Source organism: Clinocottus analis, unplaced genomic scaffold, assembly GCF_023055335.1.
Source record: "Clinocottus analis isolate CAN_PGR_092001 unplaced genomic scaffold, fCliAna1.0.p SCAF_18, whole genome shotgun sequence".
Taxonomy (NCBI): Eukaryota; Metazoa; Chordata; class Actinopteri; order Perciformes; family Cottidae; genus Clinocottus; species Clinocottus analis.
The window spans coordinates 6,831,385-6,847,935 of NW_027175909.1; the positions used below are offsets into that span (position 1 = coordinate 6,831,385).

General features: G+C 42.3%; 2 protein-coding genes across 12 annotated transcripts; one reads left to right on the forward strand and one right to left on the reverse strand.

Moving 5' to 3' along the window:
• Window positions 1–2,935: 2,935 nt before the first annotated feature.
• Window positions 2,936–4,485, forward strand: tmem14ca (transmembrane protein 14Ca). The gene is made up of 5 exons (XM_068581558.1): window positions 2,936–3,007; window positions 3,525–3,609; window positions 3,729–3,830; window positions 3,982–4,069; window positions 4,318–4,485. Exons 2-5 carry the CDS (start codon window positions 3,534–3,536, stop codon window positions 4,373–4,375), a joined length of 324 nt encoding a protein of 107 aa, XP_068437659.1. The 5' UTR covers window positions 2,936–3,007; window positions 3,525–3,533; the 3' UTR covers window positions 4,376–4,485.
• A 17-nt stretch (window positions 4,486–4,502) lies between these two features.
• On the reverse strand, window positions 4,503–16,386 carry mak (male germ cell-associated kinase). 11 transcript variants are annotated; one of them, XM_068581548.1, is made up of 18 exons: window positions 16,254–16,385; window positions 15,015–15,109; window positions 14,601–14,701; window positions 14,363–14,530; window positions 12,998–13,052; window positions 12,480–12,601; window positions 12,112–12,191; window positions 10,851–10,983; window positions 10,552–10,723; window positions 9,879–10,046; window positions 8,911–9,150; window positions 8,606–8,814; window positions 8,044–8,183; window positions 7,580–7,720; window positions 6,547–6,633; window positions 5,761–5,880; window positions 5,378–5,473; window positions 4,503–5,264 (listed from the first exon to the last, which is right to left on the reverse strand). In XM_068581548.1, the coding sequence occupies exons 4-18, from the start codon at window positions 14,461–14,463 to the stop codon at window positions 5,104–5,106; spliced, it is 2,025 nt and encodes a 674-aa protein (XP_068437649.1). In that variant the 5' UTR covers window positions 14,464–14,530; window positions 14,601–14,701; window positions 15,015–15,109; window positions 16,254–16,385; the 3' UTR covers window positions 4,503–5,103. The 11 variants fall into 11 exon arrangements, with proteins under 11 accessions (XP_068437649.1, XP_068437644.1, XP_068437646.1 ...); XM_068581543.1 differs by having other exon boundaries at window positions 14,363–14,503; window positions 16,254–16,384; XM_068581545.1 differs by having other exon boundaries at window positions 14,363–14,503; window positions 15,015–15,125; window positions 16,254–16,384.
• Window positions 16,387–16,551: the final 165 nt, after the last annotated feature.

Genomic DNA, 16,551 nt, shown 5'->3' on the forward strand with positions numbered 1-16,551 from the left:
ATCACTTCATCACATCAGGTGAATTTTCATTAAAAGTAAATTTCGTTTATAAAAAGTGAGAAAAGTGTATTGTGCTGTTTCAAGGTAACTGGTTTACCCTTAATTTATGGAAATATTGAATTAATAAATAACAGGGAGATAATTAAATATGGCAAAGCAAAGTTGTAGTAAATGATATGGATAATATTTGTCCTCGACTGATAGAAAACCTGAAGGACATATCTGAGAGTTATCTTTCCTTTTGGCTTGTTCTTCTTTACTGTTTTGTCTAAAAAAAAACATGAATAGTCAGTGCAAATGAAACTGTGTCAAGTTAAAAACTTGAAGGTTAACTGCCAACACCATTACTTCTTCACAGAAAGCTACCCTGCTATTGTGAGGGTCATTATTTATTTATCCACTGTTTATTTCTAATACATACTTATGTAGACCCCTCGGGCCAGGAGCGAATGAGCTCTCCCTCTCTCTGTCTTCCACACACACACACACACACACACACACACACACACAACACACACACACACACGCACGCGAGGAGGGGAGCAACACGTGCGCTCACAGAGGTGATAATGGTCGAAGCTTTGGACCAAAACCCCTTCTCTGTCCTCCTTCAACTCCCTGACGGAGCACACAGACAGCACGTCGCAGCAGCTGCACGTTGCTTCTCTCATACATCAAACACTTTATATTAAAAATATTTAGTGCGTGCACTGAGATTATGTGACAAACTTTTAACGGGAAAAATGCACCCCCTTTCGCATTTTCCCTTATAAATCCTTTATGGTTGAGTTTTTTTTTTTCTTCTTCCAATTGCTTAGTTGGATCTATAGATTTTTTTCTTTTCTTTTTGCGGTGTTAATATTTAAAACAAGCCTTCATGTTTGACTTCAAAGGCGAACACATTTTAACTGCACACACAATACCTGCAGCTATAAAGACCTCACCAGGCTGGACAAAGGAGAGGGGAGGAGGTGGGGGGGATCAGAAATATTGTTTGGGGCTCTGCAGCGCACTAAGGGAGGAGTAAGTTTTAAAGCAGAGCTGTCTGAGAGGGGGGAACTCAGACAGGAGCGGGGTCCCCTTTGGATATCCAGCCTGTTTGTCTTGGGCTGGGTTTCAACCACTTCCACCATCGCATCGCACTGGGCCTCCGGCAACGTTCAGCTTCCTAAAACTGCGAGCTGTGTTTAATAGGCGTCGGCAACGGCTGCACCCGAGGCCATTTGCACAGCTCATTCATATTGAGAATAATTATAATACATTATTATTGTTGTAATTGTTGTTGTAATTATTATTATTATAAGTTATATTTTCTGGATGCATTTTGGTATTGGGGCTGTGTACGTGCGTGTGTTTGTGTTTGTGTGTGTGTGTGTGTGTGTGTGTGTGTGTGTGTGTGTGTCGTTCAACAGCTGCACACTGCTGATACACAAAGTGCGTACATTGCGCAATCCTTGTCATTGACAAATATATTGCTGGACGTTTCTTACTATAGGTATTGTCTCTACTTTATCTTTGTTGTGTTGAATGGAGCAATTTCACCCACTATTTTGTCCCCAAGTTGTTTTGGAGGAGTTGGAAAATGCCCCGCTTGATTTTAAGAAGATTATTATTATTTATTTATTCTGCTGCAGACTCGCTCCAGCTGGACATGAGGACGCTGTCCCGGTACAGAAGCCCCATGTAGCTCGGTGAGATCATGCAATTGATGTCCGTTGAGTGAAAAGGTTTCAGGCCTATTGTATGAAACGCTGCTTCCAGCACGATAACTTGTATTATAGCGCCACCTTGCTTCCGGAAAGGGATTGAAGACAGTAATGTAATTGAAACCACATGAGAATGTGTGCGCAGCGAGCTTTCCAGTGAGGGGAACTGCCAAACCGACGTCAGTCACACTCAACAACAAAAAAGCAGGTGGCCCAAAGGAACATGTTCATAGTGAAATATAATAGCATATAGCCGTAGGGAATAACTCAGGTAAATGTCAGGTGTATCACTCAGGTTTTAAATGAAATAGACGAGATTATTTGGGCTAATTACGCGATCTTTTTTGTTTGTTACCTTTATCCACCTGTCTTTCTTTATGAACTCTCGTCACAATTGCGAGACCAAACCTGTTCATTTTCACGGTAATCACCCAACAAGACTCCAATACTAAAAACATATATTATGACGCAGTTACAGGTGATGTTTTTTTCCAGACATTTTTTTTCTGAATGTAAAGCAAAATATATATTTGAAAGAGGAAAAAAAAATCAAGTCCCATTAAAGCTCGGAGATGTTGGGGTATGGCTTAAACACAAGTTAATGTAATCCTGTGGTGCCATCTAGTGGTGGAATAAATAAAACAAGTCTGGCGACGATATCAACGGTCCTCGAGGTCATGCAAGGCCTGTTTAACTTCACTGTTATGTCATGAACTGGCTACCTGTTTGTTCCCCTCTTAAAGCATATAATTAACAATTATGGAGACATATCAAACAACAAAGGTCCTCTTAGATTAGATTCCTTCAAGCAAATTAATTCAACACCATGCTCTGTTGACTAATGCACATCCATGTGGAAACAGATGGGGAAGCCTTGCTCAGGGGTGCATAATCAATCTCAGGAGGTGGCAGTGTCAAATGATATGCTGCAAATGAAGAGAATGAGTATGTCGAACCTGTTAATGAATCACTAATCATACACACACAGTGATGCTTGTTGTGAAATGTACACTATACTACATCAAATAAAGATTAGTAATGGATATATATATATATATATATATATATATATATATATATATATATATATATATATATATTATTGATTTATTATTACCATCTATTATTAATTTATTATCACTGCCTCTACAAATTCCGCTTTTAATGAACGCAGCACTCACAAGCAACATGCCTACATTTCCCATCAGGCACCGCTACGCGTGTTATGTGCACCACTCATTTGTGCTCGGTGAAGAACCTGCTGCCGTTGCTTGTGACAGAGGACAAACTGAGAGAGCAAGGTTGTATATGTGGCTTCATTCGCGTTTTTAAGATGTCTTTTGTGACAATGTCAGACGTTTAAAGCTCAAATACTTTTACAAAGAAAATGGCGAAGCTATATATATAATATATATTCTGTGAGCGTTTATGTAAGGGACGCACCCGTGTTGCATGTTTGTACAACAGCTATCCTAGCTAGCTTCATCCAAAAGTCCAGACACACACACTTTACACTCGTGTGGCCACAATGTCACGATTCCTGCCCCCCCAACAAACGTTTGCGGGGGGCCAGCGGGGACACTTCCTCAGATGAAACAATGTTTCTATGTCTTCTCTTGCCTCGGCTGGTTTTCTCTAACTGTGTTGACCTGTCTAGGACTGTCCGAGTGTTGCAGCACTCGGGACAGTCCTTTTTTTGGTATTTTTGCATCTGTAAGTATCGTGTAGGTTTCGCAGCAGGAAGGCGTCTGAATTCAGTAGTTTCCGTGAACACGACATGAGGTCTGTTTGCTCATGCACGCGCTGTGGCCCTTTCAGGTGTCCAACATGTCTGCAGATTGGGTCGGATATGGATATGCAGCCCTGATCGCATCCGGGGGAGCCATTGGTTTTTTGAAAGCAGGTATGGAGAGCACATTTTTTATGATTGTAATATTTGCTGTGGTTTTTGCTTGCTTGTTTGATTTTCTTTTACATCACATTGAAGTCCTTCAGTTTATAAGTATGTGTTGTTTCTTTCAGGCAGTAAACCGTCCCTTGCTGCGGGTCTTCTCTTTGGTGGCCTCGCAGGTTTTGGTGCCTACCAGATCTCCAATGACCCCAAAAATATTTGGGTGTCCCTTGGTTGGTATACTAAGACTGTATTGCATAGTGTGTGTATGTGTGTTGCATGGAGATAATGTAACGAGTGTATACAGTAAATAAGTGACCACTGATGCGTCTCTATGGCCGCAATGCATTCTGATTTCTCTGTCCACCACACGGTGTCTTACAGCTACATCAGGAGCTCTGACTGCCGTCATGGGAAAGCGCTTCTATGGGTCCAGGAAGGTCATGCCAGCTGGCTTGATGGCTGGAGCAAGGTATCCGTTTCATACCATTTGTTTCACTAAACCTGTTTTGCACACACAATCTTATTCAAGGTGAGGGAATTAATATTTCTGGTAAGAATGACCTTGTGGCGGTACTCAATGAATGTGTCTGTGATGGGATCCTTAAGTAGATATTTATTGTGGATCCCAGATGATCATCCCTACTCTAAAGCTATTTGAAGTCTCTATCTCCCATCACTGAACAGGGATGTAATGTTTCCTTTTCTTTCTGGTTCCAGTCTTCTGATGGTGGCAAAGCTCAGTATGACATTGCTCCAGAAACCTCAGGAGTCCTGATGGAGTTGAGGTCCTGATGTGTGGCCCCGTCTTCGGTTTCAGGAGTTTACTGTCAGCATTTGTCATTTACTGTTAATGTCATTTTATAAAGGATGAAATATAGTACCTTGTTTATATAATACAAATGGTCGTCTTGTCTTTTTATTTTATGAATGCCTTGTGAACTTTCATGTATTTATTTCTATAAAATGTTTACAAAATGTTCAGTTAATGCATTGCATAATACAAAGTGGTTTGCAGTGGGACCCAGAATAAGTTGAAGTAATCATTCTTTGTAGCCATTGCACTGAATATTTAGTTATGAGAATAATAACAGAGGGAACATACCATTGCAGAAGCTGTTAATAAATGTCTGATTATGCTTTGTCATCAGTAGTAAAACAGCACTTGACAATGATAAAGTATAAAAATTAAAAGTTATGCAACATCACTAACAGCAGAATTGGCTCACACTGGCTCCTTCAGGAGCGCAGTGGGATTGTCAAGCAGTCTTGGTTCAGCATCATGGCAACCGTCATCCTTAAAACAGACACTGCATGCACACTTAGAGGCATCACTGTTAACAAAGTGATGCCTCTGTGGCAACAAAACTGTCTCCTTGAAGAACGTCTCGTGGGACAACTTTTTGTCCCCTACCTGATACCTCCAGATCTGTGTTTAGGGTTAACGTCCTGCCAAACATGTGGACCACCAGGTAACAGTCCAAGCAGGCCGTAGAAGCCGCTGAACTACCGATTCCCCCCATACTTGGATGACCAGTCCACCCTGCCATGGACGGGCTGCACAGGCGGAGCTCTGGTCAGCAGATTCCCGGACGTCTTCCCCAGGGCTGAGTAGCTGCTGCCCTTCATCTGAGTTCGGTCTCCCCTCCTCTTCCAGCCCTCGTAATCTGGAGGAACATGCCAGTCCGTCATTTTTGTCCATCTTCAATATATACAGTATGTATAGATTCATAATAAAACAACAACAAAAGCTTAATAGCACCCATTATAACGGCAATACCTTCATTAGTTTCGCTCAAAGATGAGTTGGATATGGGCTTTGGCTTTGCAGATTTCGATTTGTCTTTTTTATTATCAGGAGAAGAGGACAGATTGACTGAAAAAGTAAGGAAAAAAAGAGGAGAAACAGTCCCAGTGAGTGAGAGTTTGGATGGAGATAGTACAGGCCAGAAACTGGAAACTGAATAAAGAAGTAGGGATCGTCAGGCATGGCATGATGGCTGAGTACTGGACGGCTACACAAAAGAGGGTTATTCTTCCAGAACACATAAATGTTTAAGGTTTGTTGAGGAGTTCGAGCCGGATAAGTGGGGACGTTATCTGACCAAACATCAAGAAGCATTTAGTCAGCGACAGCGTCACACGGAAGGAATTAAAGCTTACTCGTGTGCTGTCCAGCCAAAGGGGCAAGCTGGATCCTCTGGCCCACCGAGCCCACCTCTTTCTTTTGGAATGAAGGGATATAACCGCCAGAGAGGTTGTATTTGGTGCTTACGAAGTTCCCTAAAGGGGGAGAAGGACATAGTTCACAGATCTTTATTTGTCACTGCCTCCATGTAGCCAAGCGGCATGCTGGTTAGGGTCATATTAGCTAAAATGATGTGCGCCATTTAAAACACAAAAAACATACAAATGAGGAAAACTTTCGTAAACACACTTAATAGATGTTTCTCACCCTTTGACTTCACTGATACAAAGGATATGTGTAGACATGTGTGAAGTGGCTACTGCATATGCAACAGCACTGAGCACTAAGACTAAGGCCTTGTGATTGAAGTTCTCCCGGCGCCTCCATCGATCTGCCTCACCAGCAGCCACACAAGGCCACCAGTATAATTAGTGGAAAGCCTCATTGTTCCCTTAGGAAGATGTTGTGGTTGTAGTGCAATTTAACATCTATTTAGCCACTGGAGGTCTTAGTTCTCTGCTTAAACTGTGTATTGTACCCGTGTCTCCTGCAGAGTCTTTAGCAGCCGCTTTCTTTCGCATGTTAAGTCACTGGGTGAATACCTGCAGCTTGTTTTATCAGCCAACACGCCAACTACAACTACAGTGCTTGTACACAAAGGAGCTTCAGCATAGCAACTTAGACTTAAGCCAATTAACAGCATAGCTTCCGGCTGTGAAATGCAACAAAGCAGTTCCCGTGAAGTCATCTCAATGAAATACCTTTGGAGAGATCGATTTTCTCCAGTATTCTTTCTTTAACAACCGTTTTCTCTGGTGGGCTATCCTCACTTTTAGAGGCACTCTCTTCTAGTCTCACACCAAATAGGAGAGTCAGAGGAGATGTGCGTGCATGCAATCAGAGAGAAAGAAGAAGAAGAAACATATCATGCACATGTTAGCACAGAGTGAACAGGAAGAGACAAAACTAAAAGAGAGTTACTACATTTTTGAGGATTTATATGCAGAAGAAACAATGCATTCATGAGGTGTATTCATATAGCTGTATCAAAACAAACGTTGTGTGTGTGTTTGTGTTTGTGCGTAAGTGCTGGGAGGAGGGACACATGAGCAGTGGGTTGCAGTTGAAGGCCATTTAAGCAGCACTTGATCTTACAGCGACAGCCTTAATCTCATGAATAAGCAACAGTGAGGGAGAGACAGTGAAAGAAAGAGACAGAGGAGGAGAGCACAGCGGGGATACATACTGTATTGTGTGTCTGTCTACATGACAAATGATTTATAGAAGTCTCTCTTCTCTCAAGCCGCAGACACTTCCGGCTCACCCCTAACCCTGCTTTGTCAATGGCTCCGTAACTACTGATCAGGAGACATTAGCTGCATCATTAGCATGTCGTGCCCTTCGTGGCGCAAACAGGACAGTGTCATATTATGTAACAGTACGTGACACTGACAGTCGCCAGGTTTCCACTGCATGGCATAAAGAGGTGAGTCGCGGTGTAAGCATCCCCCTTATCTCTGAATGAGTGAGGTTAATGTTTATTTATGTTGCTGGCTCGGTTATGGATTCTCAAAAAAGGCTATTTTTCCACAGTCCACAGTAGGTACAATGTGTTGTTTAAATTAAATATTCCCTAAAGCATGTCAAGCATGTTTTGTCTTTATTTTTATGAATCAGAAGATAACTCACGACAGTTGTTCTGTTCGATATTATTTCTTTAACGTGTTAGTGCGTCTTCCCACTGCACACTCCATCAAACCTCTTAACACCTCTACATCAGACATTAGTCCTTACCTGCGTTGTCTCTCGTCAAAGATAATCCTCCTCCGATAGGAGCGAGCGGTTTATTTACAGTGTTTGAGTTCTCCCACAAGTCCCGCAGCGTCAAACCACTCAACTCCTTATCTCCAGAAGTTTGATTCTTGCCGATCAACCCTTAAAGTAACATACATTTTGTTATGGAAAATAAAAGTACAAAACACATAAAACACCATGTTGCATTTTCTTGCTGATCAGGTGGCTCCAGATGAACACAATGGTGCCTGCTTGTTTTTACTTGATATGAGGATGAGGCTATTTTAAAAAAAGAAATTAAATCTACCAGCAGTCAAATCAAACGACACGGATATAAGAAAGCATTTAAATATGTACAAAATCGCATTTAAGATTGATGCAAAACTATAATGAGACTGTTCAGATTGCTTGTATAACACGACATTGAGACGACCTCCTTCCAGTGATACAGATTGCAGTCCTACCTGGCAAGTATCGGGACTGGCTCAGGTAGTGCTGCCGGGCAGCAGATCCTGGGAGATTAGAGTCCATTTGGCCAGTCTTAACATTGTTGGGTAGCTTAGTGACCGTGCTGAAGGAATACAGAGGTTTCTGCTCCTTGGGCCTTAAAACAGAAACCAGACAGAGGTCAGGGAACGGCATCACATGAAGTGTTCATCAAATTATCAAATAATCAATGCAGAATACGCAGAATATATATATATATATATATATATATATATATATATATATATATATATATATATATATATATATATATATATATATATATATATATATATATATATATATATATATATATTAAACTACACCATTTTGACAATCCTTCACAACTCTTAAACAGTGCAGGAGGACAACATGAAATGTTTTTTTTGCTCTGAGACTGAGGCACTGGCTGTGAAGATGTTTTGTTTCCTTACCTTACACATATTTTGGTGCTCTGCAATGCATTGCTACAGTGTCCATTCTTACATCAATTTTTTATAAATTGCAAATCCAGTCCTGTTCGGACACCAGAGCACCTACTGTGGGCGGTGCTCCTTCAGGCTCCCCTCCTCCTCTGCGTTCCCCAGGCTGGGTTTCTTGGAGTTGGAGGCGGTGGTCTCTGACGGGTCGGATTCCTCCCAGCTGTCAGAGGTCTTGGCCACCGTGTGGCCCCAGCGACGCCGGCCGCTCTTCACCACCCCCATCCCACCACCACCGACGCTGTTCTCACTGCCCAGCGGCGCTGCTTTCTGCAGATAAATAAAAACAATTTTTACTCCTTGGAAGAGGAGGCCAATATGATAAGTCAAGGGTCAGAAGGCTCTGATTTGCATGAAGGCACTCACTGCATGGCCTCCTGGTTTACTCTCAGTTTGGGGAAGGGGAATCTGCTGAAGAGGCTGATGATATTGGTTTCTGGAGGAGGATGTGGAGGCTTTGGACTCAGAGGAAGACTGCTGAGGATCAACCTTAGACTCCGAGACCTGCTTCTGGGCCGGCGGCCTGGCCTGGACCTTCTTGACCTCCTGGCTCTGAGGCCGAGGCCCTAAGATCTGGCCTACCTGGAAATACGGGTAACGCAGGACCTAGACAAGCAGAGAAGGGAAAACAGCATTGTTATTCAGAATAATCTGCAACCTTATGTCCTCCAGAACACGAGAGTCAATTACTTTAAAACCAGGACACACAAACAACATGCATTGTGTTGACACACAAGTATGTTAGAATCATGGACATGCAGTGTAGATTTTAACCCATTCAAATAATTATATTCTTCTTAAAGAGCATTTTAATTGTTTCCTTCAACCCGGCTAAAACTCGATGTGCCTCTTACACCTGGGTGCTTCGTAAGCAGGGAATGGAAAAGCACCGTCACTCCCTCTGGAAAGGTGTTTCCTACTAAGGGACCACAGAGTGATCCAACAGTGGACGGATAATTAAGTCTACCTCTGTAATGACCATGTGTTGTACATGATGTCATGAGGCAGCACAGAGCACACAGGCAAGTGGGAGAACATTTTGCAGCGACAGTGTGAAGGAAGTATGGTGTAAGCCCTACTTAAAATGACTGGGATTAAGATGCTAATGCAATCTAAGTATTGGGACAACATAATCTGCATGTAGTGGGGATTCCTGCACTGAAATTGAAGTTACCTCTCTGAGGACAGGTAGCTGTGTTCAGGTTTAAAAATGACTGTGTCCAAATAAGTCATTGGATCACAGGTAATAAACGGCATTTACATTGACCAGACGTAGCAAATAAAGGCTTGACTTCTTACTGCATAACCAGAGCTTTAGACTTGATTTTGCCTACCTGTACAGCAGTGGGTCTTTTTTTGGGGTCCCACTGCAGCAGGTCCCTCATCAGGGCGATGGCCTCATTGCTGGCATTCGGGATGAGGGTCTTCAGGTGGGTCGGCACACATTGGGGGAAGCGAAAGTTCATAGCAGATGCTAGTTGGTGGCCCTCAGACCAATCCGTCTTAGGGAAGAAACAATCAGATGTGATTCATTATTATGTCCATCAGTCAGGTGTTATCACATTTTCCCCACTGTCAATATTTTAGATTTTCAATAATTCATGCTACTTTGCTTAAGTTCCTTTTTTAATGTAACGTGTATCATTTGCATGTCTACATAAACACCTCAATTTATTGTTTCAGTGGCGGCAAATCTTTTTGTTTTAACAGTCTATGGCTTCCTCGATATGTACATCTTGTATGATGATGCAGTAAGAAGCCAACACCACCTAAACACACCTGGTCAGCACCAACTACCGCTTTGATGGAAGAGCTTAAAATACCTTTATACAATATATCATGAAATAGGCATGGATAAAAACGTGTCCCCTCTTGTGCCTGCCCTTGTGGTTGAGGTCACATACCAGTTCAAGACCGGGTCATACCATAATTTGGCTTTGACCACACAGTTAAAACCCTGAATAAAGTTCACTTATTTCCAGCTCACTCCATTCTGTTTCTTCTCACCTTTTTGACGGTGCCGAGGACTTGGCAGATCTTAAAGATCTCATCCACCTCACTGTTCCCCGGGAAAAGAGGCCTGAGTGTGTAGAGCTCAGCCATGATGCAGCCCACAGCCCACAGGTCGATAGGAGAGCTGTAGATAGCGGACCTGAGCAGGACCTCTGGAGCTCGGTACCTGGACAGAGAACACACTCAAATACACGTCCTGCACCTCAACATGAACAGAGAGCATAATGTGCACACTGTAATGGATGCATTCTCTGTGTTTCAGAAGGCTACTGATGCCTGGGCAGTCCTCTCACCATCTGGTAGATACGTAGTCTGTGTAGGGGGGTTTGGAGCGGATCTCTCGGGCCAGTCCAAAATCTGCTATTTTGACCAGTTCTGGACCCATGCACAGCAGATTCTCTGGCTTCATGTCTCGATGAAAGAAACCTGTGGAGAGGTTCACATCAAGTTGAGCCACTGTGTTGAGAGTCAACTTCAAATGACCAAACTGCAATCATATGCAACTATTCTATTCTATAAGTATTTTACATTCATTACAAATGCTGCACAAAACTCAGATAGCACAAGAAAGGAAAACTGGGGAGCTGCTGAATGGGTGTATATTTGCTTTCGACAGCGGTGGTCCAGATTTGAAGTATTCCAGTATGTTGAGTATTCGACACTGACTTCGTCAGTATATAACTGTGGCAACAGTGTTTTCTCTAACCTTTAGCCAAGCTGTTTTAGTTCCCTAATATCACTTGTCCAGTACTTCATTCACCACATATTCACACATTAAAAAGGGAGTGTCTCTAAATAAAGACTTTGTCAGTGCATTTAGCCGTTACAGTATTAACTGTCACAGCCTCGCTCCATCTTATTCCCCAATGTTTATTGTTCCCCTCTGTCCTGTTTCCACCACCTGCCCACATCTGTGCCTGTGTGGGCGTGGTCCTCATGGCCCTCTGAGGTGCACACGAAATTACCTTCTTTTTTTTGACAATATACACCCAAACCAACTACTGCAATACTGTACTACTGAACAGGTAAAGAGTAAGACAGAGTAAAGCCTCTTACCATGCTTATGTACAAAAGCCAACCCAGATACCACTTGAAACATGATGTTCCTAATTTCATTCTCTGATAACTTCTTATTCTCGCTGAACAGCAGCCAAAGAGGTACAACAACAAAAAAAGAAAGGAAAGAGAAATTCAAGAAAAGCAGCGAGAAAGAAGAGAAATCCTGAAAAGCATGTGCGCTCTTGGATGTGTGTAAGCATGTGTTGTAGGACAAATGAAGGCTGGGAATGTGCTCGTTTGCATTTGAACATGCACACGTTTGAATGAGTTTTCTGTAATATTCTTGAAACTTGCACACATCCATTAGAAATGCAGACCAATGAGTTAGATGAGGCAGTTATGAAGAGTTGACAAACTACAAGATTCTGATAAATGAATCACCAGTTTAACTATTCGGGTTCCTGGTTGAAAGTTTTAAGGTTTCTTCAAAGAATCTTGCAGAATGCTGCCACTCTCATGCAATTGCAACGCACGAAGGGAACACAGTGCACCTACCATGTTTGTGAATAAATGACAGGCCTTGTAAAATCTGAAAGCTTATGTTTCTTATCACTGATTCAGGGAACAACCTTTTTCTGTAAACATAAAATTGACAGAATTCTCATGAGCCTGCTAATGTAAGCACCATTACATAGACATTGTTGGACTTTGTACACACAAAACTAACTTGTAAAACAATGCTAAAAAAACAACGCAGATGACAAATTCATGAGGGTAAGTGTGGCGGACGCCTGGGATTTCCAAACTAGCAAAAACATCAGGGCTTCCCCCAGAGACGGTGTGTCTCGATCAAACTAGAGCGCTGTGTTATATACACCTTCTAAAGACATCAGCCTGGCAAAGTGTGGTATTTCTCTTCTTACCTGTCCTTCATAAGCTGGTAGAGGTTCTCCTTCATGTACTCAAAGACAAAGTAAAGGTGATCGTTCTCTCTGATTACCTCCTTCAGCTTCACCACATTCGCATGGTTCAGCTTCTTCAGCGACTGGTGTGACACATCGAGGAAAACGGTAAGAATGACGGCACTCGTGTGATCACACAAATACATGAAACTTCTGCATTTGTGAATCCGAAAATGCCAGCAGGTAGCTCAGGGTAATGTGAGGTAGTTAGTGTGTGTAGAACTTTAAGTGCACAATGTAATGTAAATGTAAAACAGCAATCATTGCCAGTTCAGTGTTTGACATCAAAGCATGTGATGCAAAGTTGATTTGCAATATTCTAAATGCAAAGATACACAAAAAAGGCCAACTGTCCGTTGTGTTCGAGGAGCTGCTGCGCATTCTTGCTTAAATCACACAGATTTATCTTCCAAGAAAAATGTATTTTTATTTCTGGAAGTGGCCAAAAACTGTCCCATACCAAAGAATCACCATCTTACCTTGACCTCTCTTAGGTTCATACATTCTTCCCATGAATAAAACTTCCTCTTCATTCTGTAAAAGACAGAACCAGACATTAAGTTTGGAGCACAGATCAGATATACAGCACTACAGAATGAAGGGCATCACCTCTACAGGGTATATAATTTACACCCAACATACAGGAGAGTCCCCGTCTTTACAAAAGTCTTTTGTGTGTCTTCATCAATAATTCAGCTTTTTTTTTTAGGTGTCTGTAATTTCAGCTCATTTCATTTCAAGACAAGCAAACGCTCTAGAAAGTAAAGTGATGTTAATTGCCACTCTGGACCATATCGCTTTATTATTGTTGTCTTATTAACTTGAATTTACTGTGAAATATACATCTCTCTCGATGACCGTAATGTCAGTTATTTTGAGTACAAGTTACTATGTACATTAAAAACCATACGGGACGCCTGTACGATAGCGTGTCTCCTCCAATCAACGTTACCGCTCGCTCCAACTGGAGTTATTTAAGAGTTACAGAAAGTGCAGATATCTTTTTTCTTCTTCTCTGGGCACCTTCCAGTTTGGTTGGTTCCTTTCACAATGTCAGCAACCTGACACACTCCCTCTACTTTCACTCCCTTTCACCGTCACCACTTGTATTGTCTTGCATGGTAACCAAATGATCAACCAGTGGACACATCTCCCCGGTTTCTCATCTATTATTGAACCCTGCTGCCATGCTGCTGAAACAAAGGCATGTAAGCTGGTTTGTTTGGCCTGGTGATGGCAGCAAACAATAGTTGTTGTTTTTTTGGGGGTCCGTGGGGGTGTATGACGTTTATCCAGAGCAAAGTATAACATATTTTGTAATATTTGGTACTACTAAATCTACTTCTATAGGAGTAAAGGAAGTCCATCTGCTTTGTAGAACTGTTAAGGTAGGTCAACATTAGAGAAACATTATTACATAAGGTCATAGGCCAGAGTTGACTTCCTACGACTAAAATACTCTTGTGTTTAGAATGAACATACTTGGAACGTTTGAACAACATTGGCCTTTTTGACATGTCATTGCGGAGGAAAGATGTGTAATTAATAACATGAATTATGGTCTTGCTCATGTATGCCCTGGTATTGTGCAGGTCGGCTCACTGGAACGGCTTTTAACACACAAATTATTGTGGCCTTAATTAATTTTACCAATGAAACGGGTGTTTACCCTGCTTTGACATGTCAACATGGCTGCAGCCTTTTTAATTAGAGAGAGTAAATATTAAAGCTAGGTGACTAGCTCCATTAAGCTAACTACACGACAGTCCTATTAAATCAATATATTGCCCTGCTTAAACAGCGAGGAACTATGTTTACATTGAAAATATAACCAACATCCTCACCTCTTGATAGCCACCAGTTCTCCCGACTCGTTGCTTCTCCCCATCACCACGCTGCCGTAGGTGCCATCACCCAGCTGCTTCAGGGTGGTGTAGCGATTCATAATCTCTCAGGATGGTGTCATCAGTATGTTAACGTTCCTTCTGCATAAAACACGTTGAGGAAACACACTGCCGATTCATTGATCAAAGGTCTTTTCCCAAGGTGTCTTTCAGTTGGCCAGTGTGTCAGGATGCTCACCAATTCTTGAAGATCCAAACTCATCTGGTAGTAACTGATCCTCCGTTAAAGAGGATGGACCCTGGTGATCAGCCAAGAGTTGACACCGGGCCTTTCGGACCCTTTGGCGACAGTAAAGAAAACAAACGTGAGCAGCAGCAGGTGGACGCCAATCAACTACAAATACAGAAAATCGCACAACAGTGAGAAACGCTACCCACTCCTGGATAATCCCCACTAGAAAGTATGTTTAACAGATCTGAGGACAAGGAAAAGCGACAAACATTTCTTGTTTTCCTCCCAGTGAGGAGGATTAGGTGTGTCTCACTAGCAGGAGGCTCCAACATGACCACCCAAGGGAGATGACAAAGCCAGCCCTAGGTAGATTAGGCCAAGAGGGATGTAAATAGGATGTTACATCACCATCATGCTTACCGGCACCCACTACCTTTCCTGAAGCACCTTGCCTGTCAAGAGGATTTGATTGACGCCACAGTGATCACACTTGCGTTGAATATTCAGCCAAGGGACTACAGGAAACACAGACTTTGGTCATGTTGATGACATGATGTGCTTCATTTTCCTTTTAAATGCATAACTGGTCACTGTTATGTATCTTAACTGAAAAAACCTGAGCATACTCTGACATAATAAGAGTAATGAAACAAAACCCAGGTATTTTTTTGCTAAACAATTGTCAATGGATATCCTGGTTGTAAAGAGTGAAATGCACACACATGCGAAGCCTGAAAAGCCTTATGATTGTGAGGTGGGAGGATTTTCACAGTGAAATTAAGTGCAGTCCTGTCTCCTGACTAACCTGCTGTATCAGGTTAAAGGAAATGCCGTTGCAGATAAGCCAGGGACAGCTAAACAAAATGATATATATATGTTTGTTTCATGGGATGAGGCCAGGAACGCCAATCCAAAGACAATGCCCAACTCCTGATAATCTGAACAAATCATCACAGCAACTACGAATATGTAAATGTTTAAAGATGTGTCATCATTTTTGCATGCCGTATAGTCTATAAATACTCCTCAATGTATCCTTTATGTTCCACTGCAAAGTAGAAATGACTTCTCTAAACAAAACCCTGCTTGATATTCCGCTCTCACTGGAACAATAAGCCACAAGACATGCCGGGATGCTAGCCAGAGGACTGCTGGCTTGTGTTCAGCCTTCACATATGGCAATCTGTTGTAGAGGGATTTAAAGGGAATTAAGATGCAGCCTATCCAAGCCACAGGACATTAGGAGGCTATATTCAAGGTCAATTATATTGAAAACAAACGCGTACACAAACCTGACAGTGGGAAGGAAACAGAGTTACATTTGATCATGACCTAAGGCGTACTTGATACAATAAATGTGTCCTTCATTGCTTCCCATAAGTAGCTCGCATACACACAGCCTACTTAACACACAGCAGGATATCCATAAAACAAGACGTCAGCCTAACTGAAAAAAATACCAGCTTTGATGAACCAGCCTAAACTTCTGTAGCCTATAATAAACCGTGTAACCTTATTTTGTGTGATCAGGAACACATAAAAACCAGAGAAACATGTGTTATTGACATGTCAGCCTTGACGGTGCAACTCCCTGACCCTCTTTATTCAGGCCGAGTCTTCTGTCTGCAATGTGCCGCTTCGTTCTTCATCTCAACTCACCATCTCGGGATGCATTTCCTGTCCTCGCCCGTTGTCTGGGCCTGCCGATAACGCCACGATTCTTCAGTTAAACTGCACGTAGTACCGAAACCAACTTCTTAACGATAAAGGCGCGTGTAAGTGTGCGCGCGCGCGTGACTGCTCACCATGGCAACGCACACACAAACGGTTGGTCCAGGTGACGAGTGGCTTTGCGGGCGCACTGCATTGTGGGACTACCAGAAGTGTAAAACCTTGCCCGCAACGAAATTGAGAATTTAGTTTACTTTGAGTTGGATTGAGAGTAAAATTCCGTATG

Bases quoted from the DNA above. Each gene is read 5' to 3' on its own strand.
- tmem14ca (XM_068581558.1), top strand. From the start codon at position 3,534: ATGTCTGCAGATTGGGTCGGATATGGATATGCAGCCCTGATCGCATCC. The intron at 3,610-3,728 runs GTATGGAGAGCA...TGTTTCTTTCAG, and splicing joins CATTGGTTTTTTGAAAGCAG to GCAGTAAACCGTCCCTTGCT. The intron at 4,070-4,317 runs GTATCCGTTTCA...TTCTGGTTCCAG, and splicing joins GGCTTGATGGCTGGAGCAAG to TCTTCTGATGGTGGCAAAGC.
- mak (XM_068581544.1), bottom strand. From the start codon at position 14,463: ATGAATCGCTACACCACCCTGAAGCAGCTGGGTGATGGCACCTACGGC. The intron at 10,047-10,551 runs GTGAGAAGAAAC...TTCTTCCCTAAG, and splicing joins TCCTCGGCACCGTCAAAAAG to ACGGATTGGTCTGAGGGCCA. The intron at 9,151-9,878 runs GTAGGCAAAATC...CTGCTTGTCTAG, and splicing joins AAAGACCCACTGCTGTACAG to GTCCTGCGTTACCCGTATTT.